General features: G+C 39.6%; 10 protein-coding genes across 14 annotated transcripts; 2 read left to right on the forward strand and 8 right to left on the reverse strand.

The window, feature by feature from the left end:
* Positions 1-572: 572 nt before the first annotated feature.
* MYB4 (myb domain protein 4) lies at positions 573-2,253 on the forward strand. Its single transcript, NM_120023.3, has 2 exons — positions 573-1,341; positions 1,504-2,253. The coding sequence occupies exons 1-2, from the start codon at positions 1,079-1,081 to the stop codon at positions 2,087-2,089; spliced, it is 849 nt and encodes a 282-aa protein (NP_195574.1). The 5' UTR covers positions 573-1,078; the 3' UTR covers positions 2,090-2,253.
* Positions 2,254-4,200: 1,947 nt separating this feature from the next.
* RPN10 (regulatory particle non-ATPase 10) lies at positions 4,201-6,811 on the reverse strand. Its single transcript, NM_120024.3, has 10 exons — positions 6,661-6,811; positions 6,466-6,579; positions 6,266-6,371; positions 6,024-6,138; positions 5,732-5,944; positions 5,241-5,520; positions 5,060-5,156; positions 4,876-4,976; positions 4,709-4,777; positions 4,201-4,623 (listed from the first exon to the last, which is right to left on the reverse strand). The coding sequence occupies exons 1-10, from the start codon at positions 6,670-6,672 to the stop codon at positions 4,570-4,572; spliced, it is 1,161 nt and encodes a 386-aa protein (NP_195575.1). The 5' UTR covers positions 6,673-6,811; the 3' UTR covers positions 4,201-4,569.
* A 15-nt stretch (positions 6,812-6,826) lies between these two features.
* AT4G38640 (Plasma-membrane choline transporter family protein) lies at positions 6,827-9,560 on the reverse strand. Its single transcript, NM_120025.3, has 3 exons — positions 8,241-9,560; positions 7,448-7,793; positions 6,827-7,357 (listed from the first exon to the last, which is right to left on the reverse strand). Exons 1-3 carry the CDS (start codon positions 9,302-9,304, stop codon positions 7,097-7,099), a joined length of 1,671 nt encoding a protein of 556 aa, NP_568045.1. The 5' UTR covers positions 9,305-9,560; the 3' UTR covers positions 6,827-7,096.
* An 818-nt stretch (positions 9,561-10,378) lies between these two features.
* AT4G38650 (Glycosyl hydrolase family 10 protein) lies at positions 10,379-13,238 on the forward strand. The gene is made up of 8 exons (NM_120026.5): positions 10,379-10,671; positions 10,761-10,801; positions 10,901-11,060; positions 11,147-11,322; positions 11,399-11,503; positions 11,583-11,729; positions 11,804-12,445; positions 12,647-13,238. The coding sequence occupies exons 1-8, from the start codon at positions 10,590-10,592 to the stop codon at positions 12,980-12,982; spliced, it is 1,689 nt and encodes a 562-aa protein (NP_195577.2). The 5' UTR covers positions 10,379-10,589; the 3' UTR covers positions 12,983-13,238.
* Positions 13,239-13,242: 4 nt separating this feature from the next.
* On the reverse strand, positions 13,243-15,506 carry AT4G38660 (Pathogenesis-related thaumatin superfamily protein). Of its 2 annotated transcripts, NM_120027.4 has the most exons (3): positions 15,122-15,506; positions 14,326-14,995; positions 13,243-13,952 (listed from the first exon to the last, which is right to left on the reverse strand). In NM_120027.4, the coding sequence occupies exons 1-3, from the start codon at positions 15,195-15,197 to the stop codon at positions 13,661-13,663; spliced, it is 1,038 nt and encodes a 345-aa protein (NP_568046.1). In that variant the 5' UTR covers positions 15,198-15,506; the 3' UTR covers positions 13,243-13,660. The 2 variants fall into 2 exon arrangements, with proteins under 2 accessions (NP_568046.1, NP_001031809.1); NM_001036732.1 differs by lacking the exon at positions 15,122-15,506 and having other exon boundaries at positions 13,390-13,952; positions 14,326-15,086.
* Positions 15,507-16,676: 1,170 nt separating this feature from the next.
* AT4G38670 (Pathogenesis-related thaumatin superfamily protein) lies at positions 16,677-18,743 on the reverse strand. Of its 3 annotated transcripts, NM_001125668.2 has the most exons (4): positions 18,386-18,743; positions 17,589-18,288; positions 17,028-17,159; positions 16,677-16,953 (listed from the first exon to the last, which is right to left on the reverse strand). In NM_001125668.2, the coding sequence occupies exons 1-3, from the start codon at positions 18,438-18,440 to the stop codon at positions 17,069-17,071; spliced, it is 846 nt and encodes a 281-aa protein (NP_001119140.1). In that variant the 5' UTR covers positions 18,441-18,743; the 3' UTR covers positions 16,677-16,953; positions 17,028-17,068. The 3 variants fall into 3 exon arrangements, with proteins under 3 accessions (NP_001119140.1, NP_195579.2, NP_001320161.1); NM_120028.5 differs by having other exon boundaries at positions 16,677-17,159; NM_001342509.1 differs by having other exon boundaries at positions 16,696-17,159; positions 17,589-18,582.
* On the reverse strand, positions 18,662-20,395 carry GRP2 (glycine rich protein 2). The gene has a single exon (NM_120029.3). It carries the CDS (start codon positions 20,062-20,064, stop codon positions 19,453-19,455), a length of 612 nt encoding a protein of 203 aa, NP_195580.1. The 5' UTR covers positions 20,065-20,395; the 3' UTR covers positions 18,662-19,452.
* Positions 20,396-21,532: 1,137 nt separating this feature from the next.
* AT4G38690 (PLC-like phosphodiesterases superfamily protein) lies at positions 21,533-23,170 on the reverse strand. Its single transcript, NM_120030.4, has one exon. It carries the CDS (start codon positions 22,910-22,912, stop codon positions 21,956-21,958), a length of 957 nt encoding a protein of 318 aa, NP_195581.1. The 5' UTR covers positions 22,913-23,170; the 3' UTR covers positions 21,533-21,955.
* A 343-nt stretch (positions 23,171-23,513) lies between these two features.
* Positions 23,514-24,582, reverse strand: AT4G38700 (Disease resistance-responsive (dirigent-like protein) family protein). The gene has a single exon (NM_120031.3). It carries the CDS (start codon positions 24,366-24,368, stop codon positions 23,796-23,798), a length of 573 nt encoding a protein of 190 aa, NP_195582.2. The 5' UTR covers positions 24,369-24,582; the 3' UTR covers positions 23,514-23,795.
* A 420-nt stretch (positions 24,583-25,002) lies between these two features.
* On the reverse strand, positions 25,003-27,441 carry AT4G38710 (glycine-rich protein). Of its 2 annotated transcripts, NM_001204027.2 has the most exons (3): positions 26,068-27,296; positions 25,760-25,798; positions 25,019-25,564 (listed from the first exon to the last, which is right to left on the reverse strand). In NM_001204027.2, exons 1-3 carry the CDS (start codon positions 27,213-27,215, stop codon positions 25,354-25,356), a joined length of 1,398 nt encoding a protein of 465 aa, NP_001190956.1. In that variant the 5' UTR covers positions 27,216-27,296; the 3' UTR covers positions 25,019-25,353. The 2 variants fall into 2 exon arrangements, with proteins under 2 accessions (NP_195583.1, NP_001190956.1); NM_120032.4 differs by lacking the exon at positions 25,760-25,798 and having other exon boundaries at positions 25,003-25,564; positions 26,068-27,441.
* Between the last annotated feature and the right edge of the window lies 1 nt (position 27,442).

Genomic DNA, 27,442 nt, shown 5'->3' on the forward strand with positions numbered 1-27,442 from the left:
GTACAACAAAAACCTCATAGGCTATATAGTTGACCTGCACTTGTCCAAAAAACACTCATTAACTTTACCACCTACCTCCACTACTTCATTATATCTTCTCTTCGTTATTGCTACCAAATTATTCAAGTTTCCCCTTCCTTTGTTAGACCCAAATTTTTACTTGTGACCTATAATATCTGGCGATAAAAGCCATTCACAAACTTTTTGTTTTACTGAATTTTAGGTTTTCTACATTAATTTTCACCCGCCTAAGTTTTACTACAAACTTAATTCATACGATAGGTAAGAGACTCCAAAAAAATAAAAATAAATTACTGTTTGTACTAAATCGGTCGAAGTTAAAAGACGATTTGTCAATAAATGTACACAGTCGAATACTCGAATTGTCATGTATTGATTAATTTCTTGACAGAGTTGGTTTATATTTTGTACTAAATAAAACTTGTTGCAAAGTAAAAAAAGAAAGAAAAAAAATTAAAGAAGTAGCTAAATAATTTTGGTTTATGTATATACGAACACGAGAAATTTCTTTGATTACATATATATATATATATATATATTTAAGTGAGAAATATTAAATTTGTTGTCATGATTATTAAAAAAATGTCATAGCTTTATCAAAAGACTATGATGCCATATATGTCAAGCTTCTCACTTATTGTACCAAAACGAAAGGCCACCATACACTACTCATTCAAATCCATCCCACCAACTCACATCTAGAAGCAATTATAAGTTCAACTCTCTTTCTCTCTCCTTTTCTATCATCTAGAAGCATTTGTGTATATATATATATGTGTGTATATTCCTCTCTAGCTTTAAGTCAAAACCCTATATAAACTATACACCAAAGCTTTGAACCTTCAACCAAACCCAAAATCCAAGTGCCCCACCAAATGCTTCAATCCTCTTCCACTACACAAAAAAACAACTTAATCCCTTTATACCCTTTTAGCCAAAACCCTCGCTAAAAGCCAATCCCTCAATATAAAATAACAAGTAGAATTGATCTGCCTATATATAAGATTTTGAGACGAAATAAGATCTAAACCACAAGAAAGAAAGTAAACATAAAAGTATGGGAAGGTCACCGTGCTGTGAGAAAGCTCACACAAACAAAGGAGCATGGACGAAAGAAGAGGACGAGAGGCTCGTCGCCTACATTAAAGCTCATGGAGAAGGCTGCTGGAGATCTCTCCCCAAAGCCGCCGGACTTCTTCGCTGTGGCAAGAGCTGCCGTCTCCGGTGGATCAACTATCTCCGGCCTGACCTTAAGCGTGGAAACTTCACCGAGGAAGAAGACGAACTCATCATCAAGCTCCATAGCCTTCTTGGCAACAAGTGAGTACTATACTCTCTAAATATGGGCTTATTTAACTAGCTAGTATCGTTTATACCCAAAAAAAAACAAAAAAAACTAGTATCGTTTTAATTTATACAAAATGAAAATCTTGGAGTTTTCAATCTATCTAAATGATGTTATTTTTTGTTGATGATATATAGATGGTCGCTTATTGCCGGGAGATTACCGGGAAGAACAGATAACGAGATAAAGAACTATTGGAACACGCATATACGAAGAAAGCTTATAAACAGAGGGATTGATCCAACGAGTCATAGACCAATCCAAGAATCATCAGCTTCTCAAGATTCTAAACCTACACAACTAGAACCAGTTACGAGTAATACCATTAATATCTCATTCACTTCTGCTCCAAAGGTCGAAACGTTCCATGAAAGTATAAGCTTTCCGGGAAAATCAGAGAAAATCTCAATGCTTACGTTCAAAGAAGAAAAAGATGAGTGCCCAGTTCAAGAAAAGTTCCCAGATTTGAATCTTGAGCTCAGAATCAGTCTTCCTGATGATGTTGATCGTCTTCAAGGGCATGGAAAGTCAACAACGCCACGTTGTTTCAAGTGCAGCTTAGGGATGATAAACGGCATGGAGTGCAGATGCGGAAGAATGAGATGCGATGTAGTCGGAGGTAGCAGCAAGGGGAGTGACATGAGCAATGGATTTGATTTTTTAGGGTTGGCAAAGAAAGAGACCACTTCTCTTTTGGGCTTTCGAAGCTTGGAGATGAAATAATATTGTCAAATTTTAGGCGTAACTGTACAAAACTTTTGCCTAGATAATTTGAAAGTATATCTTCAACTTGTATGAGAAATTTAACTGGTGAATTATAATATATAGAATTTGTTTTTTTTTCTCTTTTACAAATTAACTCCATTGGCATAAATATTAAATACCGGATCTAGACGATCGGTGATAAAAATATAGATCATTAGATCGTATAGCTCTATTGTAATTAATTTGTATACGATTAAGATTATCAGTTTATGAGGTAAGATTAGGTTGGTTGCCCAAATAACTCGTTATCCAATGTTGGAGATAAGCCAAATAAGGAGAAAAAAGATTACGAGTATGGCAAAGATACTTGATCACATAATACTTAGATTGTACTGGTATAGATGATACCTTGTTAAGATCTATAATTAAAGATCTAGGAGAAGAACGTGAAACAGAAGATAAATCGAAAATGTTTCATGACAAGTGGAAAGTGAGGTTTGTAGTTAATTTGGCAGGAATAGAAAAGTTGTAAGAGAAGGAGGTAGGAGAAAACTTAAATGTTTTTAAGATAAAAAAAGGAAAGAAAGAGATATGTGAAAAAGAAAAAGAAAATAATGAAAACCATAAATGAAGGAAAGGAAGCAACAACCAATGGACCCTTTCTTCTACCAAACTCTATTTATTTCTCACTACCCATCTCCCTACCAACCTATATACCAACCTTTCCTCATCTTTTGTCCACTTGCAAGCGATCTACATCTGCATACATACATACATACATACATACATACATACATATTACACATGAATGCATAACATACATATACTGTATATCCATATACCACATAATATATTTATGCATGCATGCATATAAAAATTATGTATAGGAGTTTCATTGAATGTAGCCACATGGTTGAATTTAGAAAGAGTAGCGACTCGTAAACTTAAACATTGTTCTATCGTAAGATGCTTGGTAAAATCGGTGTTGTACATGTTCCTTCGTTGATATCCTCTCCTCAACACTACAAAAACCCTCTCTAGCTACTACATTAATTATCATCTCAAATCCCAATAGAGCAGTATATTATTTCCTCGTATATATTTAGATTTAGTTTTAAAATTGATCAAATGGTTATATACTCCAGTTGTGTGTTTGTTTTTTTGTTTTGGCCAAAAATTGGTAAGATCTCAAAAACTGGTATAATCACTTGAGAAATTATATGATCACCAAATGACAAGTTGTTGTCACTAGCACTGGGGCTTGATATATATCATATTCTGATGAAGATACAAACTCAACAATAATGGAATCAATAAGAGTTTTCTCAGGTTGCATCAACTAATGAAACAAATTTAAAGTTGGAAAAAAAAACAAAATCAGTTGAAGTCTAAAATAAAGTTGAGAACGTTTGATTAATTTCGAACATCGAGATTTAACAGTGGTTGGGTAAATATTATGAAAGTGAAGGAATAACAAAAAAAAACATGTAGAAGTTGATAGAGGAGGATGATATTTTGGAAATGAAAGAGATGGGAGAGGAGGAGTGGTGAGAACTGAAGATAAGGAAAAAGGGGAAAAGGACAAAAGGATGACCACACACACAGACACAAGTGAACAAAGACAGACGCACCTGCCTCCTCTTCCTTCTTCTTTCTAATATTATTCATTTTCATTTGTAAAGAAACGACTTTTTCAAAAGGTGTTAGGTAGATGCAATAGAAGCTTCTATCAGTTTTTCTTCTTTCTTTTTTTTTATGTTATAGTTTGTGAGTCTTGTGACTCTTTTTGTCTTTCCCTTTCTTGCTCTAAAAGGGAACAAAGAAATTTCGTCACTAATAAGTTTCCCCAATAAAAAGTCTTTAACGATAGTCATATTTAGCAATTCAATTTGTTTGTGTAGCATAGTTTACACGTACGTAGATGATCAAAACTACAGCTCGCATGTGGCAATTAGCAGACAAATACACATATCTTGGGATAAATATAAATTAAATAATGCAAATAGATTGCAATTAGCAGACTAATAAGCGCATATAAAAATTAGATTGCAAAGAACAAAAAAACGAGCCAACAGTAGAACAAAGGAATTAAGTACCTAACTGCCACGTGGGACTTTAATTACTTGGAGAAAAACATAACTTCGCAGAAATGTGAGCAAAATTTAATTACCAATGTAGACTTTTTGCACTGTCGTAAGAATATTTCAGATTTGACACTTGTGCAAGGTTCATTACGAATTTAGGACTCGCTATTCTACTGAATTGATCGAGAGACCTGTAACAAATAGGCTTACTTTCTAAGAGCCCATTGACATAAAGTCCAATAAAAATTAAGAAGGAAGCTAGTCCTTGACTCGTACAATAACAACATTATAAAAAGGCGAGAGAGAGAGAAAAAAACAAATTTCACAAGGCAGAGAGATTAGTTAAATTCAGTTCCAATCTCTATCAAACCAAAGAAACAAGAGGAATTTTTATTGAGACTCTCAGATCCTTCTTCACTTCTTCTCATCCTCGCCTTTTTTGCTACTACTCTCTTCCTCCTCGGTACGCTGTCATTTTAACCATATACATTTATCAGAATCTTCTTTTTCAAATAACAAAAAGATGTAATCATAAACATCAACAAAGACACACCTTTGACTCGTCTGGCAGAGACGCTAGTAGTTCTTTAACTGCCGGATCATTTGGATCCACCCCAGGAAGCTGCGTGTACACAAAGTCTTAGTACCAAAGCTAACCCTACTACTTTTCTCTTTCATTTTGCTTGTGAAAAAAACTGACTAAGGTTTATGTAGGCTTACCGATGAGAGAACAGACGATATGAAGGCTTGATTTCCCAAGAGGTTGTTTCCAGCACCTGTAGCTTCACTTGACTCTTCCCCACTCATTGACATTTGCAGAGCTGCACATGGAGTATAAAAAAATATAAGAAAAATGCCAATTTTGATTGCCATGGATATACTTTTACCACACTGTTCTACTTACCTAAAGCCAGATCCTGGTCCTCATCAGCCGCTTCTGACATATTCACATCACCAACAGACATAGCAATTGCCTGATCTAGCAACGCACTGTCCTCATCCTGCCACAAAAGGTTGTATGATTAACAATCTCTCCGCCTGTGACTATATAAGAATGCTACACTCAATTTTAAGTAACAACTAACCATTGGTTCAGCGTTCTTGTCAGTTGTCCTAGCAACTGTCTCCTGTGAGGCGGAAGCTGTGTCCCCATCTTTGTCTTTCTGACCTGCCTCATCGGCCGCCTTCTTGGCAGCAGCTTCTTGTCTTGCTCTCTCCTCCTCCATGGAGACCCGAAGGGCAAGAGCAAGTTCTGGATCGATATTTGGGTCCACACCAAAGTCGAAGTCCCCACCTGCGGCCGCTGCAGCAGCTGCCGCAGAAACATAGCCACTTGCACCCTCATCACCCGTGAATACAGGTGTGCTGGAAGAAAATTTAAAAGTTAAAACACTATCTATGATTCAAATCACTGTCTAAATGTTTTGTTGCAGCATTGATAAAAAGCAAGACTAGAGAGCTCAAAAGACCTAAACACACAAAACCACATGAAGTGCACCTACCAAGCCGGATATTGTTGAAACTGTTCCTTTTACAATCTACATAACCTAGAAAAAAAGAAGAAAAGGGATGGTACCTGAGAAGCACATCTGAGAGAGCATTGGCTCCAGAAGGAACATGAACAATGTGGCTACCGTCATTGTTATTCACAGCTGTAAGGAGCGCCTCGAGTTTCTGAGGCTTTTCCTCATCATCATCCTCCCCGAAATTGACAATATCAAGAGAGACACTATTCTTCTTCAGCCTTTTTCCAACTATCTCTAGGGCCTTCTTCTCGTACTTGATTGGACTAAAAAGTAGAAGCAGAAGAAAAACATCAGTATAAAACTATACAAAAGTTACTCAGCAAAAACAAAGCAATTCGGTACCTTCCAGCAAAAACAATAATCCTTTGGCGTTGATTCTTGTTTTGGCGATGCTTAAGAGCTAGCTGGGCGATCTGGATAGCTGCGGTTAAGTTGATCTCTCCTCCCACATCAAGGCCTGAAAAGATGACGCAAGTAGCAAATTGATGTCAAACTCAATGATAAAGAGAAAGAACAGATTTTTTCTAATTGCTCTAAGTAGACAGCTAATAATAAATAGAAAGATTGGAGAGAGAGATACATACCGTGCATACAGGCCAGAATTTTGCCAAGATCAGAGGTAGGAGTAGTCAATACTCTAACTCCTTTGCCAGCCATTGTCAAAATCCCCACCGTATTCTCCGGATTCGACTGCAATTGCAAAAAAGAAAGATCCCTAAAAATCACAATCTCACGCAAACCCAAAAACCCTAATCGAATCAAGTGAAAAAACGTAAATTATTACCTGGGTTTTGGCTCCGCAAAGAAGATTAACAGCTTCCGTTTGCGCCTGTAACCTAGACGGAGAGTAATCTCCGTTTCGCATCCACTCGGAGTTGTCGATACATATCATAGTCGCCTACAACAAGAAATCATCGATGAGAAAAAGCATTCAACGTGGATCATCAACGAAGATAAGCACAAGTAATTGGAAAATCACCTCGAGAACCATCGTGTCGATAAGCAGAGAGAAGCTTCAAAAATTCTGTCGTAGAGAGAAAGTCAGGAAGGCAAGATTTAGATTTTAGTTTAGACCGATAATAATAACATTGTTCTTCTTTAAATATCCCCTTTACTTTTTTACTTTCTCCTTTTAGACCCTAATGTTTTACGTTTATTTCAATTTAGCCCCAATGGTTGTTTTTGATAAAAAGCAAAACAAAGTTGATTTATTAATGAATAAAAGAAACACAGACCACATTACAGTAATTCCTATAACTAAAGTCTTTCTTTTATTCAACATTGTTACCCCATAACTCTACAAAACATCAATATAAACCCCAAGAAGACAAACCACAGTTCACCAGAGAGGAATTTACAACGGTGCTAACAAACAAAAAAAGATACAACAAGCAGAGACGTTGGATCATCTTCTGCTATGCATTAAGAGCATTTGGGATGAGAGAAGATCTTGTGCTTCTGCTGATAGGCAAGTGAACATAAACCTCGTGAACTTCCTGCTTACATACATCCCCTTTGTCTCTATCAATCGCGTAACAGACATAGATTGTGTCAATCACATCGTCAAGAACATGTACAAAGAAAGCCAATATCACAATCAGTAACACCCACGCCAGTACAGCCACCACGTACGAATCTATACCCAGGTTGCTCACTCCTCTCAGAACAGCCCATGTCTGCTTTTGCGCATCATCAAACCCCGGAATTAGTCATTATGGCAATTATTAAATGCTTGGTTGGTGAGACAAGCAGAAGATAATACTTACCGCGACTGCATATGCGGCTGACAGGACAAAGACTATTCCGGTTAGGATTCTGGTGGAAACCGTTTCGACAAATACAGCTGACAGTAGGTTGCGTCTTAACAGCTCGTAAGTCATTTTCGCAGAGGTGCAATACGCTTCCCCTGTTATTGCAGCAAAGTTGATGGTGAACTTGTTGAGATAGTCAAGGGCACCAAGTAAGGCGTTTGCACAGCAACGGAGAACCATGTTCACTATTCCTTGTGTGTTCTCTTCTCTTGCATTGTCCACAATTGCCCGGACCACACGAACAATGCATATGAGAAGTCCTGATACACATATCGTACCAAAGGATTGACCAAATGCATTCCTGAAGAGACAGATACAAAAAATAATAAGATTCACACATGCTTTGACATAAACCAACAACAGATTTGAAGACTAATGCAAATTTGGATCCTCAAAGCTATAATCTCCTTTCAAAAATACCACTGTCTGTTGTCTCTTTTCACATTTAAAGTACCAAACAAGTTCAGATGATGGATTCCAATACAATATCCAATCTATAAGGCCAAGACTATGAATACCATGACCTAGAATCACTGAATACTCCAGAACGAAGCCAAGCAAGGGATACTTCGAATGACCATAGATTATATTTTATGAGGAAACAAAACTAAGAGAACTCAAAGCAAAAACTCCCGCGATCACACAAAACATATATTAGAACTAAGAGCACCATTGATTGTAAGAGAAACTGCACAGCAAATTCATTGATAACAAGAATAAAATAGAGAAAGATGTGGCAGCGAGTCACCTCAAAGAACTCCGGATGCATTTTTTAGGGATTGAGTCTTCCTTGGAGAAATACCACTGAGCAATAGCTCCACTTATCACATACACTTGCATTTCCACCATTACAGCAAGAGACCAGATCATCGTTAAAATGGCAAGAGCGTAATACGCAGGAACCCAAGAATCTTCTTTCCACTCACAAAAGTACTGACCATCCAACTCTCGCGGCACAAACTTCCCATTAAACCTTGCAAACACCAAGAACACCACAATCGGCGCATAGTACACCACTAACCCGAGAGTCAGCAGCGGCAGCACAACAAAAAGTTTCAAATTTTTGGACAAGGCATCAGATGCAACACTGATGATTTGGATAGTAAGATCAATTCTGTGCCAATTAGCTACTATGATCCAGACAATGATCCCGATGATCAAGAAAACAAAGACTAGGACAAGTATTCTGTAAGCTAGAGGGAGGGCATCGCTACAAGAAGAGCTAAGAGTACAGGCGACAAACCAATAGACATTGAAAAAGATGGGAAAAAGGACAAAGAGAGGTAAACAAGCATAAACAATCTGCTTAGTGTAGTGTTTGAGCAAAAGCAGGACGCTAAAACAGAAGGGCACGCTTAAAATAAGCGTTACAACAAGTGTCCAGATCAAATCCTTCTCAAAGACTGGATCAGACGAAGAAACCATGCCGTACATGACACTCGAAGAAGCCCAGTAGTACCCATCCGAAATTTTCGTAAAGGTAGAATTTTTGACGCAGGAGCTAGAGGTGAAATCGTAGGTGAAGGAAGAGGAGTTCCCGTAATCGTTATTTCTATGAAAAATGGAGAAGATTCCAAAACCAAAGGTGGAGAGTACGAGAAGATCGAAGAGAAGTAGGAAAGGGATGTCCTTGAAAGTTCTTGGGCCAAAATTGTAGGAGATCTGAAGAAACTGAGTTGGGTCGGATTCGGGATCACTTCGACGCGGAGAATCGAGAGCGGACGTGGAGGGTTTAGAGAGAAGAGGGTGTGACGGAGAGGATGAGTCGTAGATTGCAGCGAATTTAGTGGGGTCGCCGTCGTCCGCCGCCATGGTCGTCCACAGAGAGAGAAGAAAGCTCCGCCTCTGGAGCTAAATGATGAAGAAGCTTAAGCAGAAGCAGAAGACGACGAAACTCAATTTAGCATTTTTTCTTAATCACAATAATTAATTAGTGACGATGCCGACGACCACCGCCCAAGCGGCCAAGCGAAGATGATCCAAGATCTCGCCACCACAATGCTCAAATTTAATTCGTTGATTAGTCACGTATACAGGTATTATACCGTCCAAAGGAGTATTATTATCTTCATGTGCATTAAAATATTAGTATAGTTTCTTTTACCAGTATTAAAAGAAAAATTCACGAAGACATTGAGACGGGCTTCGAAGAAAGTCTGATAAGAGAATTCTCAAAGCCCAACTAGCCGTATTAAAGCCCAAATCATCGCATGCAAGAGTAATAGTCCTAACTCCTAAGGAGCGTGTGACTGCATCACAAGGGCAGATACGTTTGTTAACTTGGGCCCAATTGTCACTTGTAAAGCTAAATCTTTGAAATCTTTTGAGAGTTTAAACTTTAAAGATATGAAATTTAGCTAAATTCGTACAAATTTATATCCAAATGTTGACAACAACGTAATCTAAAAATGCATAGACGACAATATTGGTTTCCCTTTGTATCAACTAACAAAATTAATTTTTAAAATTTTGGTGGTTCTTTAGTTATGGTAATTGGTTCCTTTTGTATTGTTTTCCAAATATTTGAGTTCTATAAAATAAGAAATTAAAAACATTAGTACAAAATCTTGTAAATTTAAATTTCGAATCAAACTAAATATGTTAATTCAAAATCTCTAACTTTTAATTATATATTTTATAATAAAGTAAAAAACTATATTCAATATTTTTATTATCAGATATATCCATCTCCTATAGAAAACAAATCTGGATCGTAGCGTGAGTTTGCATTTTGCAGGCGTGAGAGTTTTTTGCACGCACACACACACAAACACAAAACAAGCAAATGGTAAGATTTAGGTAAGAAACTTGTAACCAAAGCATGCATCAACCCGTGGTACTCTAATAGGCTAGTATCTATATAAAAGCACAACTTCACATGACAAAAAAAACCACTTCGCATATAACAACATCATCACGTGAACTCACTCAATAGGTTCAGTGTTTCTGACATATTGTTCCCTCTCTGAATGAAACTCTCCCAAATAGAGAATGGCCTAACCACCTATCCAACCGCATCAAGGCACTTGGTTTCATCCCCTTGATTTCTCTCTTTTTTTCTTTTCCTATCGCAGGATTTTGTGTTCTTGTTTTGAATATGAAATGTTCGTCGATGTGTTGTTTGATCCTCTTGGCCCTTTCTCTCCTCACCGCCTTCACTCTTGCTTCTTCGTCAAATGGTACACACAAGTATATTATAGCATACCATAGTATATAACATACATGTATACAGAATTTTAGCTTGATATATGATGTTTTTACTCTTCAGGTATAGATGGACCTTTCTACGACTCTACTGCCTACACAGAGGTTTTTAAAGCTTTGAGCTATTAATTCAATTTCACAAGATATGTAATTGCGCATAGATAGAAAGTATATATACATTATGTGGTATGTGAAATGCAACAGTGTAGAGCCGAAGCAGAGAAGCCACTATACAATGGAGGAATGCTGAAGGACCAAAAGCCTTCCGTCCCAGGCAAAGACTCTCTCACAGGCATTGGTGCTCATTACACACCAACTTACATATTGCACAATCTCACACAGAACACCATCTATTGCTTCTCCAGTTAAGCATTTCATGCTTTCATCTCTAGAATGTTATATATTCGTTAACAGATGAAATGAATGTGATGATCTGACTGATGGACACAGTATGGGTGAAGATAGAGGCTGGTGCTGCATCAGCTCATGTAAGAGCAAGGCTGAGAGCAGACAACGCCACATTAAACTGCGTCGGTTCTGTAACTGCCAAACATGGTTGCTGGTCTTTCCTCAAAGGAGGATTCCTTCTTGATTCTCCTTGTAAACAATCCATCCTCTTCTTTGAGGTAGATTCTATATATGCTCAAAAGTATCTCATTAGCTTAGATGATCCCAAAGACTGTAAATTTTCTGATAATGCAGACATCAGAGGACGATGGTAAGATCCAATTACAAGTGACGAGTGCCTCTCTTCAGCCATTCACGCAGGAGCAATGGAGGAACAACCAAGATTACTTCATAAATACCGTAATACACACACTAATTTCTAACGTTAAAATCGCAAACTACATTCTTTATGTGGTTCCTCCTTAACACTTATTTTCAGGCGAGAAAACGAGCAGTGACAATTCACGTGTCAAAAGAAAACGGAGAGAGCGTTGAAGGAGCAGAGGTGACAGTAGAGCAGATCTCTAAAGACTTCTCCATTGGATCTGCCATCTCCAAAACTATCCTTGGAAACATTCCTTACCAAGTAAAAGACACTCGCTAAAGTCTACACTAAAACAACAATGTCTTTGCTTCTTCAAACGGATTCTGTTTTGATAGGAATGGTTCGTCAAGAGATTCGACGCCACGGTATTCGAGAACGAGCTGAAATGGTACGCGACGGAGCCCGATCAAGGCAAACTCAACTACACATTGGCTGATAAGATGATGAATTTCGTCAGAGCCAACAGAATCATCGCTCGCGGTCACAACATATTCTGGGAGGATCCCAAATACAATCCCGATTGGGTTCGTAATCTAACCGGCGAAGATCTCCGGTCGGCGGTTAACCGGCGAATCAAGAGTCTGATGACTCGGTACAGAGGAGAGTTCGTGCATTGGGACGTGAGCAACGAGATGCTTCACTTTGACTTCTACGAGACTCGACTGGGGAAGAACGCGTCGTACGGATTCTTCGCCGCGGCTCGTGAGATTGACTCATTGGCGACTCTGTTCTTCAATGATTTCAACGTGGTGGAGACTTGCAGCGACGAGAAGTCAACGGTTGACGAATACATCGCGAGGGTGAGGGAACTCCAACGGTACGACGGCGTAAGGATGGACGGAATAGGTCTCGAGGGTCACTTCACGACGCCAAACGTAGCGCTGATGAGAGCCATCCTCGATAAACTCGCTACGCTCCAGCTCCCAATCTGGCTCACCGAGATTGATATCAGCAGCAGCCTCGACCACCGCTCTCAGGTTCACAAGTCTCTGTTTTCCGGTTTAGTTCAGTTTGCAATTTGAATCTGGTTTTGGTTACAATTTTTAGCCGGTTTATTAACGGTTTTTCGAATTGATTTTGGCTGAAATACGGTATGTCTGTTAGGATGATAAAATCTGGTTGGAGTACACATTGATTATACTTGGGTGCAAGTAACCGGAAATTTGTTACGTTTTCAGGCGATTTATTTGGAGCAAGTGTTACGTGAAGGATTCTCGCACCCATCGGTAAACGGTATAATGCTATGGACCGCACTTCACCCAAACGGCTGTTACCAAATGTGCCTCACTGACGATAAATTCCGGAACCTTCCAGCCGGAGACGTGGTGGATCAGAAGCTTCTAGAATGGAAGACTGGTGAAGTTAAGGCGACGACAGATGACCATGGTTCCTTTAGCTTCTTCGGCTTTTTGGGAGAGTATAGAGTTGGCATCATGTACCAAGGTAAGACGGTTAATTCGTCTTTCTCGTTATCTCAAGGCCCTGAGACCAAACATGTGAGGCTTCAAATCTAACTTAACGGCTCTATGTTTAAGATATGGTGTAAATCTTACTGAGGTACAAATAGAGGGAATATATCTATTTTTCAATTTGCAAATTTCGGCCAGTAACAAAATTGAATGTACTGGTGGGGACAAAAGTAAGTGACAATGGGTCAAAAGGAGAGACGAGACTTTGTGGCGTGGGCAAACTTTTTTCATAAATTTTTTATGAGATAGTGTAGAAACATCAAATCAAACATGAATCCCTGCAAAAGTAACTTTAAAAAGCTAAAGTGGAATCATTCACATCACACAGCCATTAACTGTGAGCCCCAGCTTGCCTCTGTCGACATTATCATACACTTAAATGTTACTATACTCTCTAAGAATAAAGAAATACACCTACCAACATCCAAACACAATAAATATGAAATTAACTCTAGTGGCCTAATCATCACTTTGGTAGATCTAAAGCCACAAAAGATCTTTCTTTAAATCACAAAGCATATCTCACAATTTCGAACATGATAAACAATCTTCAATGACAGATGATACAAGCAAACACGCGCGTACACGACAAAGCTACAATGCAAAACCCTAAAAGCCTAAAACCCAAATTGTCGCAGTCTTAAGCGATAATCATCGAGTATCAACAAAAACTAAACAAAGGCAATGCTAACAAAACGACTACCAAATCTAAAGACGATGATGCTACGAGAAAATAAACGGAAAAGTAAATGCAGCAAGCAGCACTGTCAATGAAACGCCGGCTGGTCTGCTTGCCTCTCCCATGGCCAAACCAGCCATCCATGATCCGTCTTGTAACATGGTCTCACCCGTACCCATCTCCGACCCAGTCCCCTGTGACCCGTACACATTACCTTGACCTGGAGTCTGTTGACCCTGACCAGCGTAACCAGTATCAGAACCAGGCACAGGATCGGAACCTTGTGAGGTCGACGACGAGTCTGTCACTGGAGGGGAGTAGCTAGTCGATTTTTGACTGTATATACACAAAATGATTCAAACACTAATCAAAATGACTGCAATGTCAAATCTTTCAACTTGCGTTTTCAAACTAGTTTGGTATTTTTTGTCATTCTTGAAACAAAATTGCTACAAACTTTCTCGATTAAATTACTCGTTATTGACAAAACAAAGAGAATCTTTTGACTCTATAAAATGATGGTTTATGAAAAGAAGATAAACACAAACTTTGGCTTTTCCAACGACAAAAAACACAAACCCAAAATCTTAAGATTAATTATTACGAAACCCATTAACACATACTAAAAGTTTCAATTTTTCAAAGCCAAAGCAACGCAGCAATTGTGGAACTTAAAAAATGGATAATATTATAATCAGTAAGTATTTACCTAGGGGAAGAAGGGCAAAACGTCACCGTATAATCTCCACCGGCGCAAGTGAAAGTGCTCGTAGCATCGTCGTAAGCGTAGCTATAGGAGCGAGGACACGCGGCTTTAAACATCTCCGAATACACGGAAGGCCGACAACTAGAAGGTGTAGCATACGCGCCGCTGCAACAGTATTCAGGACTCCGAAACGCTAAACACGCGCTTTTGCAAGCGTCTCCGTCGCCGAAACGCAGCTCAGCAGGGCACTGAATGTTAAGATCCGTAGTGCATCCGGTAGAAGCGCACTGCCCAGATCCACCGGCGACTTCAACTATCATCGGAATGTTGTAACCGTCGACGAGACTAACGTCGTAGAAATCATCGCCGCCAGTGCCTAGAGTGAACTCCGCGAGAGTTACAGGCGGTGCGGCACCAAGCCCGGCGCATTCGACAGCGTTGGAGCCGCAGTCACCGGTTTTGCATGTACCGGAGCCAGAACTGTCGAACTTGCAACCGGTACGAGCCCAGAATCGACCGGACCAACCGGTGGGAGCTTGGAGAGAGCGAGAGGTGCCTTTAGGGAGCTCAAATCCGGTGGTGGAGAGAGTAGGTGAGCCAGCATTCGATAGGATTCCAGGCCATACGGTGTAGCCGCACCGATTAGCGAATGTGAATGTTGAGCCATACGAACCTTTTAACATCCAAAAGATAAAGAAACAAATCACTAAAAAAAATGAAACTTTGAAACGAGTGTAAGTAGATGTGATAGACTTTGAAGTAAGTGAGTGAGAGACTCTTCTTCTTCTTCTGGTTATACCTGTGGAAGCTAAAAGGAGAACAGTGAAGCTCAATGTGAGAGTGGAAGAGGCGCGACGAGAAGAAAGATTCATCATGGTTCTTTGTCGTACTCAGTGTTCTTGGTCTATTCTAACCAGAAGTAAAGGTCTTCTTTGATGTTGGGAAGAAGATGAGAGAGATTAGTAAAACTGTGAAGCTATTTGAGTTGAAATGGGGTTTTGTTATTTTTTTCCTTGAATTTGTTATTGAGTGTTACTGGGCTCTATGCCTGAAACCTGACAAAATTTCTCTTGTGCACTTATTATTGAATCTTTTTAATTGGGTTAAAATAACTACAAAAAAGATTTATGGGTAGGAAGAGATAGGACCAAATGGTTTTCAATATCATTATTCATTATTATTTCACTTGTAAAAAAATATAATTGTATTGTTATGATTTTCTGTGTATACTAGTACTACTATGTCTAAATTAATTAAAATTCATTTTCATTTTGTGTAAAATTATGATGACAACGCCGTATTTATTCGTATCAATTGGTTGAGGAGCTTTGTCTGTGTAAAAAAAAACTATGTTATTAGCCCACACTAATTGGGCTTGAAAGTCGGCCCATGTGAAGGTGGAAAGTGGACCCGCGTTCAAAACACAACAAGAAAAAGACAAAGAAAGATGAGAAGCTTTGGGGCTAAAAGGGGGACCTACCGAAACTATGTTAAAGCATATTCATTTCTGTGATTGTCCACAGTCCACATAACTTTAAACCCAAATTTCTTTGAAATTCGAGTTTTGAATCGTGATAATTGCTTATTTTTCACAATCCCTGAAAACTAACTATCCCCAAAAATAATAACGAGAAACATAACTTTTGGCACAGAGCCAAACAAACAAGATTATGTACCAACTACCAACTTACAAGTAAAATAAAAAGTAAACCAATTACTGCCATATTTTTGACATTCCCTTTCTTTGTTTTTGTTATTAGAAGGATTATTTTAAGGGTGGAGACTGTGGATTTACTGAGACTACTAGTATGGTTTGAGCCACTAACCGTTGATGATCAATGTATGAAAATGTGACGATGTTAGATCGTGACACATGGAAGAACACAGCTGGAAGAATTAGTGGCGAAATACAGAGGATATAACTCTCTTCTGTCTTTCGTCTTTTGAGGAACAAGAGAAAGCGAGAGAGAGAGTCTTATCTCACCCATGCCACTACTACCATTGAGAGCTGGGCCCTGACCGAGTCTTTGACTCCTAAATCTTTTCAATATTTTTAACTTCGCCCAGGTAACTGACAAACTACATTTTATTTAAATGTCGATTTTTTTCCCAAGAACTTTTGTAAGTCTACAAAAGCCTGATGTATATATATTCCCAAAAAGCAAATTACAATTTTCTTTATTTTTTCTGTTACTTTGCAAATTAACAATGCTCAAAAAGGCAAATTCACATTGGAGTAACTAAATTTTGGTACAGAATAATAAGCTAGCCCAAAGGAGTATAAGTGTAAAACTTAAGAAATTGAACGATAAAGGTAGTAGTAAGCCTTGGTTTTGCAGACGAGCGTGCTGTGCAAATGGGCTTGTGGGACTAATTTTATCGACCCCTTTATCCGTTTCTGGCCAATTATTGCTATTTTAAATTACTAGACAAAATAGATTTCTTTCTTCCTTATGTTTGACAAAGAAAGAGCAGAGGACAGAAACAACAATTCTTGGAACAATTTCGAAAGAAGTAACAAGTGTAAAACAAGTAAAGATTTACACATGAATTTTTCTATCAAGTAAAGAAGTAATTCTACCTTGGTATTAACCGTAATGACATTTTTCTACACATGAATTTTCTATCTGCCTGCAACAAGAAAGAGGAAATGAAAACAGTATAGTAACCTCAACAGACAATGCGAGTACCCATGTAAGACGGACCTGATGTAAGAAGGACTTAAGACATATAATAAGAAGATGGCTCAGCTGCTGTGCGGATGCGGCAAATGAATCATGCTCTTGTTTACTAGTGGCAGTGTTGCACCATCTTTCCTCGATCCTAAAAGCTTCTCGCTGCAAAACAAAACTCATAGTCAACAACTTACTAAGCTCATTACACCTAAGTACATTTATAACAATGGAGCACTTCAATCTATATTTGTCGAACTCAATCCAACTGTTGCTACCCGCTTTTCCAACCATTAAAACAAAACCCTTTTAATCAACACTACTTTCTCATACCAAATGCTTATAGTAGACCTTTACAATCATTTATAATCATACCAAATGCTTCTAGTAGACACTACAATCTTAATCAAATGCTTATAGAAGATGATCATATGATCTAAAAGACTACAAATCATAACGAGTAACTACGTTAGCTAAAGTCCATAATAATCAACAGTGTGGCTCAGATTAGATTCCTGCTCATATACTAAATAACAAGAAACATCCCTAGCATATTCCAAAGCGAACAGAGGGGCAAAACGGTCAATATCTCACCTTGTATACGGTGGCGGACAGAAGATGATGAAGTAATCGGCTCCGGTGGCGCAAGTGTAAGTGCTCGTCTTATCGTCATAGGCGTAGCTGTATGCTCGTGGGCACGCATGCTTAAAGAAGAGCGAGTAAACCGAAGGCTGACACGTGTCCGGCGTGGCGTACGCATCGCTGCAGCAATACCTTGGGTCTCCGAATGCCTCGCACGCGCTACGGCAAGCAACACCGTTCCCATTCCCACGCGTCACCAGCTTTAGGTCTCTGGGACACGCGCCGTTCAAGTCCACGAGACACCCGGTGGCTCCGCATCCTCCAATGACGATTTTCTTGGGCAAGATTAGCATCGGGAGATTGTAACCGTCGACGAGGCTAACGTCGTAAAAATCTAGTCCTCCTGTGCCGTTGAGAGTAAACTCGGCGAGAGTTGCTGGAGGTTTAGCTCCGGAGCCTGAACATTCGACTTTTCCCGAGCCGCAATCTCCGGTTAAGCAGACGAAAGAACCGGAACTCCGATCTTGTGAACACAAGGTTCGTGCCCAGAGACGACCGGACCACGACTCTGGTATTGCGACGGTTTTAGATTTTCCTCTAGAGAGACGAAAGCCAGTTGTGGGGAGCGGCGCTGAGTTAGCACCAGAGAGCAAACCGGGCCATATCGTGTTCCGGCAACGATTCGTGATCTTGAACGAAATTGGCTCAACTTCTGCCATGTGAAACCAATTCAATCAAAATCGTGTAAAGATTGTTAAACTCGATAGTCAAGCAATAAAGAAGCAAGGAATTAGACAGCGATTATTGACCTGAAAGAGATGAGACAAAAGCCAGGATCATAAACAAGAGGATCCGATTCATCATTGCTGTTACAGGAGGATTCGATCGGATTCTAAAGTTGAATGCTTGAACGAGTAAAGCGAGCAACTTTACTTTCGAACGATGGAAAAAGCGGCGGAAGAGAGAATAGAAAGAGAGTGAGAGTAGTCGATAGAGGAGAAGAGCTTCTCTGTTTCTTTGAAACAATAAAACCGAAACCGGATTATTCTAGTTCCAAACTGGGTTGGTGAACCGAAAATTAACCGGTTTTACGGTTATCCATTTAGCGATGCGCACGTGGTATTTTGGTTGTGGACCATGAAAGTTCAAACATGATAAAAGTTGATAATTTATAGAGAGCACTCCGATTTCCAAGGTAACAACAACAACAACAGATCTAAAATCTTCCCATATCTGCTTTTATTTACTTAATCCAATCCGAATCGTGTGAGCTACAGTAAAATGCCAGTGTGATCATGATGAAACGGTGGAAAGAAGTTGAGAAGATTACATTTTCTGAAGATATACAAAAGATTGAAAATACAAACGACATCGAAGATAAAAAGTCTAATAATGAGAATGATGGAGACTGCAATTAGTATTCAATTCCTTCCAGTCCATGGAACTTAAATGCCATTAAATGCAAAACATGAGCAGATAGATTTTGTATCTATGGGAATCGTTACATAATCCATAAATAATTCAACCATAAAACGATGATCTCTCAAGATTTAAGTATCCAGATCTTACGATTCATTCAGATGACTGAAACAAAACCCAGAATATTTGTTCGCATATTATGAACACTTGAAACAGAGCAACAAGTAGAGCATTTCACCCATATCACAAGTACCATAAATAAAACCAACCATAAGTAGCAAAACCAAAAGAAGAGTCCTAATCCGAAACCATCAAGAAAAAACCAACTAACAAAGATAGAGATCCATCATAATAAGCAAAAAGTGGATAATAGAGAGATAGAAGGCGGCGGGAGAAAGAACCGATCACTTGTGAGATAACCAACTCACTCTTCTCCACCGCGTAACCGGCGTTGGTTTTAACGTCCACCGCTGGTGCAATCCCTGGCGAAATGTCCCGACTCGCCACAGCTGTAGCAGCTTCCCCCGCCGCCACCACCTCCACGGCCACCACCTCCGTAACCACCACCTCCTCCGCCGTATCCGCCTCCACCTCCGTAGCCACCGCCGCCTCCTCCGTAACCTCCACCGCCTTCAGAACAGTCTCTCGCCATGTGACCGGGCTCACCACACTTGTAGCAGTCGCTGCCTCCTCGACCACCACCTCCTCTTCCTCCGTATCCACCACCGCCACCGCCGTATCCACCTCCAGATCCGCGTCCACCTCCTCTTCCTCCACCGAAACCGCCGCGTCCGCCAGATGAACCACCACCGCTGTTTCCTTGGACGGGAGCGCCGTCGGGTCCAGAAACATCGATGGCCTTGGGACGGTTGTTGTTGTCGATCTCAACCTCGAACTCTACGGCTTCTTCGGCAGCGAGGCTACGGAAACCCTCAGATCTGATGGAGGACTGGTGAACGAAGAGATCGTCGCCACCGTCGTCAGGAGTGATGAAGCCGAAACCCTTCTGGGTATCAAACCACTTGACGGAGCCTTTGCGCCTCTCACCACCGCCGTTGTCTCCGCTCATTTTGATTGGAATCTCTTAATAACTCACTTTTTTCTCTAAATCTTTAAAAAAAACGAAACCCTAGAAAATACTCTGAAATCTCTCTCTCCTCGCAGCTGCTGTTTATATGCGTATAGGAAGGGTGTGGCAAGGGTATGACTGCCACGTCACCCACCCCAATTCATTTTTTCCTTGTTTCCAAGAGGAAATAAAATAAATGTTTTTATTTAGATCTCTATTTCTATATATGTTTGTTCGATTTTTGTCTATTTTTCTAAATTGCCTTCAAAAAAAACATCTGCACATTCCGAATTGTATATTCGAGCGTGATATTAAAATAAAAAATCTCGCGATTAAGATACCCAGAAAATTAAAAAAACATAAATTTCGTTGATTTCGAAAATGAATCTGCAACTAAAATATTAAAAGAAAGAAAAGTAAGTTAAAAAAGAAAAGAGGAGTTAGAAAATGGGCCAGCATGTGATAAGGCTTAAATTGATTAATCCATTTCGGGAAAGAGAATGGATCATTGGCCCAGCAAGCAGTTGCATCTGGACGGTTGGGGTGTTTTTCACGAGGGATATCAGCCGTCAGATTCTGATTTTAGATCTGAAAAGCTAGCTCTCTGGGGAATAGAGAAACAAAGATCAATTAATTTATTTTTATTTTTTTACTTTGTATGTTGTATTTTATTTTTTGTTGCAGTCAACAACAACATTAAAGAATGACATGCAACGTCAGCAACTGGTCAATATACTCTTTTCAAAATTTTCTCAATCTTGTGGTCAAAATAAGCATTAACTGTTGTTCCACTTTCCACGTACATTTTATGAGGCAGATTCACAAATTTTACCAAACAGTATGATAATTGTATGAAGTAATTTGAGAAGACTATTGACCGCAAAGAGATTGTCCTTTGTTGGATATCGATTTTTGAGTATCGATTACAAAACTAAATTACCAAGTAATTAATTTATAAGAGAAATAGAAAATGAGTAAAATTTAAAAATTATTGAGAGATAGAAAATAGATCCCTTTAAATTTAGCTTATAATTCGAAAAATGTGCATGTTTTTATCTTAATCACTTACCGTGAGAAAGTATAGGAGTAAAATGATGTTATCGTAAAGTGCCAAACAACAAATCAAACTTGTGCTTAGCAAAAAAAAAAAAAAAAAAAAAACTGGTATCATTTGAGAACATGACTTAAAACGCAGCCGTTTAAATAAAAAAAGTTGGTTTCTCTGCATCCCATGTCTAGAGTCTAGAAGAGTGGTCTCGCTGCCGATCTCAGCAGGGAGAATAATTTGGCTCGGCTCAATCACTCTTGTGGATCAAATGCTCTTCTTCTTCTTCTTTTGTGTTTCAAGTCTTGAGAAGAAATCTAATCTCAAATTATTAGGATTTTGCACCATGTTTCCATCATCTCAGTTTATAGATATAATCAAATAATGAAATTATAGAGATGCATTGTGTCATTAGCTACTGATATGAATTCTAGCATAACTGATTCTATTATCTTTTTGTTCTTGAAGATCACAGTAGTGTGTAATAAAAAGGGGCATTGCTGCAGAAATATAGTCATCTCTCAGGTTAGCAGCTCTCTTTCACTTGTTAAAACTAGATTTTACCATCAACTGTATACTTCTTCCTTCTGTTTTGCCTGTCTATCAACTACAACATCTGCAAAAGTATCAGAAATTAATAGTAATGAAGAGTTTGGATATCTCGCAATTGTATCAGGATTCAAATAAGTTGTAATGAATTGGAATATACACTCGTAAATCACACACACATACAAATACACACTCACATGTTCTCTTATACACAAGCAACCCTAAAACACATCAACCATGTTCTGATTCTTTTCCTTCAAAATAGATACACAAAGTCTGTCTCCACACGCTCATTCCTCAGGCCTTACCTTCAGCTCTCGCAAAGGTGAGCCCAACGCAAGCATCAACAAATTCATTATCTATGAAATCAGTTGAGAATATCTGCAGTTTATCAGCACATCCTCTTTTTACACACTCTATGATGAATACCTTGGCGTAGCAATGTATCCTCTTAGTCACCGGTTTTACACACATTATTGGGTTATCGGGCTGCGGCGTCACTGTGTTCTCCACCCGGTAAAAGAATTTCCTTGAAGTAGCTGGTTGCTGCTGGCTCAAATGCTTGATGTTGCTCTCGAATTTGGTCGATGGAAGATCTGTATCGATCCAATTGTCTTTAAGGTAACCAGCGCTCCAAAGAGGATCACCATGCTTAGGCTGAGGCGATTTCCTCGGTTTCCAAACGCAGATCACTCTCTTGGGAAGCAGCTCAGCGACTGTCTTGGAGAACACGTGATCGTCCTGGTGAATCAGATGCTCTCCAAGCTGTTCCACAAGATACTTATCAAACTCCGGTGGGTCTTCGTGTCCAAACTCTGTTCTGATCTCAAGAATGACAATCTCCGACTCTGTTTCGGATAGAAACCGTTTGAGATCGGCCAAGACAACGTCGACACTATAAGTCTTGAGGATACCGTGGCATACACGGCGATCTTCTTGGACACGAATGTCAAGGACTCGAGTACCCGCCACGAGCTGGTTATAGATGGAGAGAGATTGGCACTTAGCAAAGGGACGAGACACGAATCGGATACCGATTTTGTTGGTGGCAGAGTCGTGCGTCCCAGGCCAGACGATCTTGTTGATGTGAAGCTTTTCAGGTCCAACGCCGGCCATCCAGTTTTTACGATCGGAAGGCATGTAATCACACCCCGGAAACTCGCAGCCGCACGATTTCTCGAGATCGGTGAGGGCTTTCTTCTCCGTGGAGATGGCTTTTCGCCGCTCGAGTTGTTTGGAAAGGTGAGAGCCCATTGCTGAGGATTAACCCTTTCCCTTTGCTCTCTCTTCTCTGATCACTATATTGAATTCTGTTCTCTCTTGTTTATAAAATGTTCCATGCCTTCTTTATCAATAAACCTTTACTCATAAGTCGTTATGATTGTTTTTTATTTACTTATTATTGGTTTGAAGAAGTTACGAATTATACGTTAATCTTTTAATAATTACGCTACTTTCTCAAAACACCGTTGACATATTCGCAAATTAGAAGTAACTTTCAACTTTTAACTTAACAAAAACCATAGAAAAAAAGTAGTAGCGTTTAATATGTAAGATTAACTGTTACAATTTTTATTGTGGGAACATTTTAGTGTTATAAATGTGAACTGATTGATTAGTTGAGATATATTGAAAGAGTGGTTGAGTTGTAATTGATGGGAGAGTGGGTTTACAATGTATGGTAGGTCCATTTTTGTTGTATAGCTGTCTTCACTGTTTGTTATTTGTCAATTTCTAATGCCTGGCTATTTTCCGACGTGAAAGATATCAATACAACGTGATTTTTATTTCTTGGAAGACACATATTCAAATTTTCTATGAAATAAAAGTCGTTCCTAAAATTTAAACAAGGCATCGATAATTAATATTTTGGATAAAATTCGGATAGGATCCGATGGAAAACCAATCATATACACTCACAGGCCCTATCATGTCTTTTGTAAGACTATCTCAAATATCACGATCCACACAACTAAGATATGTAAAAGAGATTACTAGTATAGATTTTGGGAATTGAGAAGAAAGATTGCAACATAATTAATCAATTTTGATCTCTTGATCATGCAAAATTCAGTTTTGATCTGAATAATTGATTTAGTTGGCCTTTTTATTGTTTTAATCGGAACATATGAATCGGTTAATAATGATAAACAGTAGCATCATATCGGAGAACAGCATCACCAGTCTTCATGTCAATCTTATTTGTTTTTACTTTGACAAAACCTCTCGCCATTCTGAATTTCCCACGGCCACCAACAATCGCGATTTCTCGCTCTCCGACCTCTTCCGCCACCGGATTCCTCGAGAAGATACTGATCGAGCTTCCATTAAACTTCCCTGCCGTGAAAGCCAAATCAGCGTACATGACGATCGTGAATTTGCTCAAGTCTTTGCACCCGGAGACATACATCCCTTGACCATTCCCGATCTCTTTCGAGTGTTTCTCCGGCCCGACGGTGAGCGGATCGTCTATCACAAACAGGCTTCCAAAACCTACCGGCGAAGCTGAGCCACCGGTTAGATTTGCATGTGCGATTCTAACGGCGGTAGGATTTTGGCCACTGAGAGTATCATGGAGATAAAATCTGACACGTGTCACTTTCTCCTCATTCAGTTTAGCCGGTTTGGTGTTGCCATAGTAGGATTCGTGACGCGCCATAACGGCCATGCTCAAACAGAGTGTGAAAAATATTATTAATGTGCTCTTCATAATTTATAAACTTAAGGAATTGATATGAAAGTTTACTATCCAAATGAATCTAGAACATATATATATATATATAGTTTGATCACTTGTAATTTTAGGAATGTTTACAGGAAAAAGATTTTCTCCTATAAAAAGAGGGTATATGTCATTATTTAGAAAATCTATTTGATATTTTTCTATATAACAAAAAGAAAATAGTAAATGCATATGATCCAGGTATTAACTTTGAAAATTTTCTGTCTGATATTGATGATATGTTCAAAATTGTAATAGTGTTTGACAACTTTGAAAACATGTAAAGAGATTTAATTATTTTAGAAAATTATGATTCTAAAAAGCTTTGAGATTCTGCCAAATAACTAGCATAAACTTTATTCGAGGTAAGGATATGTACCACGCGCACCTTAGGAGCGTTGAGCGCGTGTTATCAAAATGGGTAAGCTATATAGTCCAGCCAAAATGCCTATTTTTGATCAATTTTAATATATTCCCAGCTCTAAAGCGCGTGGTATTATCATATTCCCCGTCCCACTACATTCTGTGTGTTTGTACAGGTTGGATTTATTCCTCACCACATATATCTTAAGTGGACTGCACCGATCAAGAAGATTATAGAATACGGGCCAGATCTGATACTGGGTCGGGTTAAGTTGGGCCAATTGGGCTCTTAATAACAAACATCACTCTCTCTACGCACCATTGATCACTGATCAACTAAACGCTCCCAAATTCAAAGACAGATTTAAACCAATAATGAAATTGTACAACTCGTAAAAAATAAAAGACACCCCAAAACCCTAAAAATTGCAACAGAGTATGTGGTAAAAAAAAGAGACAGAGAGATATTATAAAAAAAAAGACCCTACCAAAATTTTCTCTAGAGTTCCCCCACACAACTTAACTTATCCAAATTAAACAACACAAATTCTCAGAAGCTAAACTTCAAGAACCCAAACTATCACAATCCACAAAAATGCCTTTTGACTCTTTAGATTTTGTCCTCCGTCTCTTCCTTCTTTGCCTCTTCTACAGCCGGTTCGCCACCAGTCTCTTCCTTCTTAGCCTCTTCTACAGCCTGTTCACCCTCAGTTTCTTCCTTCTTAGCCTCTTCTACAGCCGGTTTGTCCTCAGTCTCTTCCTTCTTTGCCCCTTCTACAGCTGGTTCCTCCTCTTGAGCATCCTCCTCAGAATGCTCCGTGCTTCAATGTTCAAAGACAAAATAATTTAAGAGTAAGAAACATGCTTACAAAATTTACAACTTCCCACAATACTCAACAACACTAACTAAAAAACCCATTACCATCACGCAGAAAGAGAAAAACAGAGCTCTCTAAACATGGGATGCCAGATCAAAAAAACAAAACAGAAAGAGAGATCCAATCTTTCAGCTTCACTTCAAGACATCAACTTCCATGTATGAATGTAGAGAAAAACTAATAACACCAAATTTAACATATTAACTACTATACTAATGCAGTGATCCATAACACATGAATGATCATCCAAAATCTCACTGTTTATAGCATATATATGAATCCCTATCTCCCACAATATACACAATTTCTTAGACCCATGTCAATAATTTCCACAGACAGTAAGAGATCAATACTTTGCCCGACTAAGATGGTATAATCAGAAAACAAGCAGGCAAACTAAAGAAACGAATCAACCAAGTTTTATTATAGTCAAAGAAGATATATACCTTTTCCTCCAACTTCTTTCAATACGTTCCTCGTCTTTACGGCCATTGCCAAGACCAAAGCCCATCTTCCCTGTAGATTTCTCATTAGGCTTCTCCATGGCTGCAGCAATGTCCTTAAGCTTTTCAGCCTCGAGCTTCTCGTCAATCTCTTTCCAATCCTGGCCTTTCTCAGCCAGAACTTCCTCTCTAGGTCTTGCGTTCCCAAAAGGATTAGCACCTTTAGGTTTCTCCACAATGACCAAGACCGGACTCTCCGGCTTCACGACCTCCACAACGGCCACGGGAAGTGTACGTGGCTGTAACACCAATCTTGGGCGTGAACCACCGCTCGGTGGTGGCGAGCCATTAGCAGCACCGCTTTCTTCTCTTCTTCTTCCCCAGGTATCCGATTCAGAACCACCACCACCACCGTATTGAGAATCCCGGTTTCTAGACAAGGATTCAAAACTTCCCCTTTTCTCAAATCTGTCACCGCCGCCGCCGTTGCTAGAAACGAATCTCCGGGGCTCCGATGGCTTAGTGGAGACCCAGCTATCGACTTCATCAGCCTTGGACTGAGACTGAGATTCGAAGAATCCTCCGCCGCTGCCTCTCTCTCTTCTCTCGAATCCGTTTCCGCTAATTGGTTTCTTGGCGGCGGCCCAGTTATCATCCTCATCCGCACGCGACGGACCCGAATCCCTGCTAGGTTCCCTATCCCGGTTGAATCCACCGCCTCTCCTTTCCCCATCCTCCGAAACCCTAGACGAACCCCACCTCGAGCTGGACGACTCATCTCCATAACGACCACCACCATAGCTCCGGAAACCACCTCCAAGCTTAGATCTATCAAGCTCCTCAGCAGAGCGTTCACGTGGACCGGTCGGAAGAGCGACCAGCTCAGCCTGAGTGAGACGCTCCGTCTGTGGAGCCGGCTTTGCCTTAGCAGTACCGTAGGTAGCGAATTCAGCAAGAGAGATGGTTTGGCCCTTCTTCTTCTTCGTTTTGGTGGTCGCTGCAGCGGCTAAGGAAGGGAAATCGGAGGAATCTTCGGCAGAGGATTTCTGGTTGGTGGGAGAGGGTTGTTGTTTGAGCTCAGCTTCATGTTCCTCGGCTTCAAGAGCCCAAGCACCAGGCTTTGCCCAAACAGATGATACAGCAGCCGCCATGATTGGATTCTTCTTCTCTTCTTCTCTTCTTCTGCTTCTTCTTCTTCTTCTTCTCTTCTCTTCGTGTGAATCAAAAACAATGAATGGCTCACCGAATCTCGATTTCCTTTTTATAGTTAGATCTTTTTGGGTTTTGATCGGACGGTTATGAATTCATCATATCAATAGGGTTTTATTATTTAGTATATTTTCCATTCCTTCACCTACAAGGAGAAGGAAACAGTGTT

This window comes from Arabidopsis thaliana, chromosome 4 (assembly GCF_000001735.4).
Source record: "Arabidopsis thaliana chromosome 4, partial sequence".
Taxonomy (NCBI): Eukaryota; Viridiplantae; Streptophyta; class Magnoliopsida; order Brassicales; family Brassicaceae; genus Arabidopsis; species Arabidopsis thaliana.

Bases quoted from the DNA above. Each gene is read 5' to 3' on its own strand.
- AT4G38690 (NM_120030.4), bottom strand. From the start codon at position 22,912: ATGGGCTCTCACCTTTCCAAACAACTCGAGCGGCGAAAAGCCATCTCC.
- MYB4 (NM_120023.3), top strand. From the start codon at position 1,079: ATGGGAAGGTCACCGTGCTGTGAGAAAGCTCACACAAACAAAGGAGCA. The intron at 1,342-1,503 runs GTGAGTACTATA...GATGATATATAG, and splicing joins CATAGCCTTCTTGGCAACAA to ATGGTCGCTTATTGCCGGGA.
- AT4G38700 (NM_120031.3), bottom strand. From the start codon at position 24,368: ATGAAGAGCACATTAATAATATTTTTCACACTCTGTTTGAGCATGGCC.
- AT4G38660 (NM_120027.4), bottom strand. From the start codon at position 15,197: ATGATGAATCTTTCTTCTCGTCGCGCCTCTTCCACTCTCACATTGAGC. The intron at 14,996-15,121 runs GTATAACCAGAA...GGATGTTAAAAG, and splicing joins TCTCCTTTTAGCTTCCACAG to GTTCGTATGGCTCAACATTC. The intron at 13,953-14,325 runs GTAAATACTTAC...GTGTATATACAG, and splicing joins TTTTGCCCTTCTTCCCCTAG to TCAAAAATCGACTAGCTACT.
- RPN10 (NM_120024.3), bottom strand. The intron at 6,372-6,465 runs GTAATAATTTAC...TTGCAATTGCAG, and splicing joins TTTGCGGAGCCAAAACCCAG to TCGAATCCGGAGAATACGGT. The intron at 5,521-5,731 runs GTACCATCCCTT...ATTTTCTTCCAG, and splicing joins CTCTCAGATGTGCTTCTCAG to CACACCTGTATTCACGGGTG.
- AT4G38710 (NM_001204027.2), bottom strand. From the start codon at position 27,215: ATGGCGGCTGCTGTATCATCTGTTTGGGCAAAGCCTGGTGCTTGGGCT. The intron at 25,799-26,067 runs GTATATATCTTC...TGGTGTTATTAG, and splicing joins GAAAGAAGTTGGAGGAAAAG to TTTTTCTCTACATTCATACA. The intron at 25,565-25,759 runs GTGAAGCTGAAA...TGAACATTGAAG, and splicing joins ATGGAAGTTGATGTCTTGAA to CACGGAGCATTCTGAGGAGG.
- AT4G38650 (NM_120026.5), top strand. From the start codon at position 10,590: ATGAAATGTTCGTCGATGTGTTGTTTGATCCTCTTGGCCCTTTCTCTC. The intron at 10,672-10,760 runs GTACACACAAGT...TTTACTCTTCAG, and splicing joins TCTTGCTTCTTCGTCAAATG to GTATAGATGGACCTTTCTAC. The intron at 11,730-11,803 runs GTAAAAGACACT...CTGTTTTGATAG, and splicing joins TTGGAAACATTCCTTACCAA to GAATGGTTCGTCAAGAGATT.
- GRP2 (NM_120029.3), bottom strand. From the start codon at position 20,064: ATGAGCGGAGACAACGGCGGTGGTGAGAGGCGCAAAGGCTCCGTCAAG.
- AT4G38640 (NM_120025.3), bottom strand. From the start codon at position 9,304: ATGGCGGCGGACGACGGCGACCCCACTAAATTCGCTGCAATCTACGAC. The intron at 7,794-8,240 runs GTGACTCGCTGC...CTGTCTCTTCAG, and splicing joins TGCATCCGGAGTTCTTTGAG to GAATGCATTTGGTCAATCCT. The intron at 7,358-7,447 runs GTAAGTATTATC...GCGCAAAAGCAG, and splicing joins CAGCCGCATATGCAGTCGCG to ACATGGGCTGTTCTGAGAGG.
- AT4G38670 (NM_001125668.2), bottom strand. From the start codon at position 18,440: ATGATGAATCGGATCCTCTTGTTTATGATCCTGGCTTTTGTCTCATCT. The intron at 18,289-18,385 runs GTCAATAATCGC...TTCACATGGCAG, and splicing joins TTTTGTCTCATCTCTTTCAG to AAGTTGAGCCAATTTCGTTC. The intron at 17,160-17,588 runs GTGAGATATTGA...TTTGTTTTGCAG, and splicing joins TGTCCGCCACCGTATACAAG to CGAGAAGCTTTTAGGATCGA.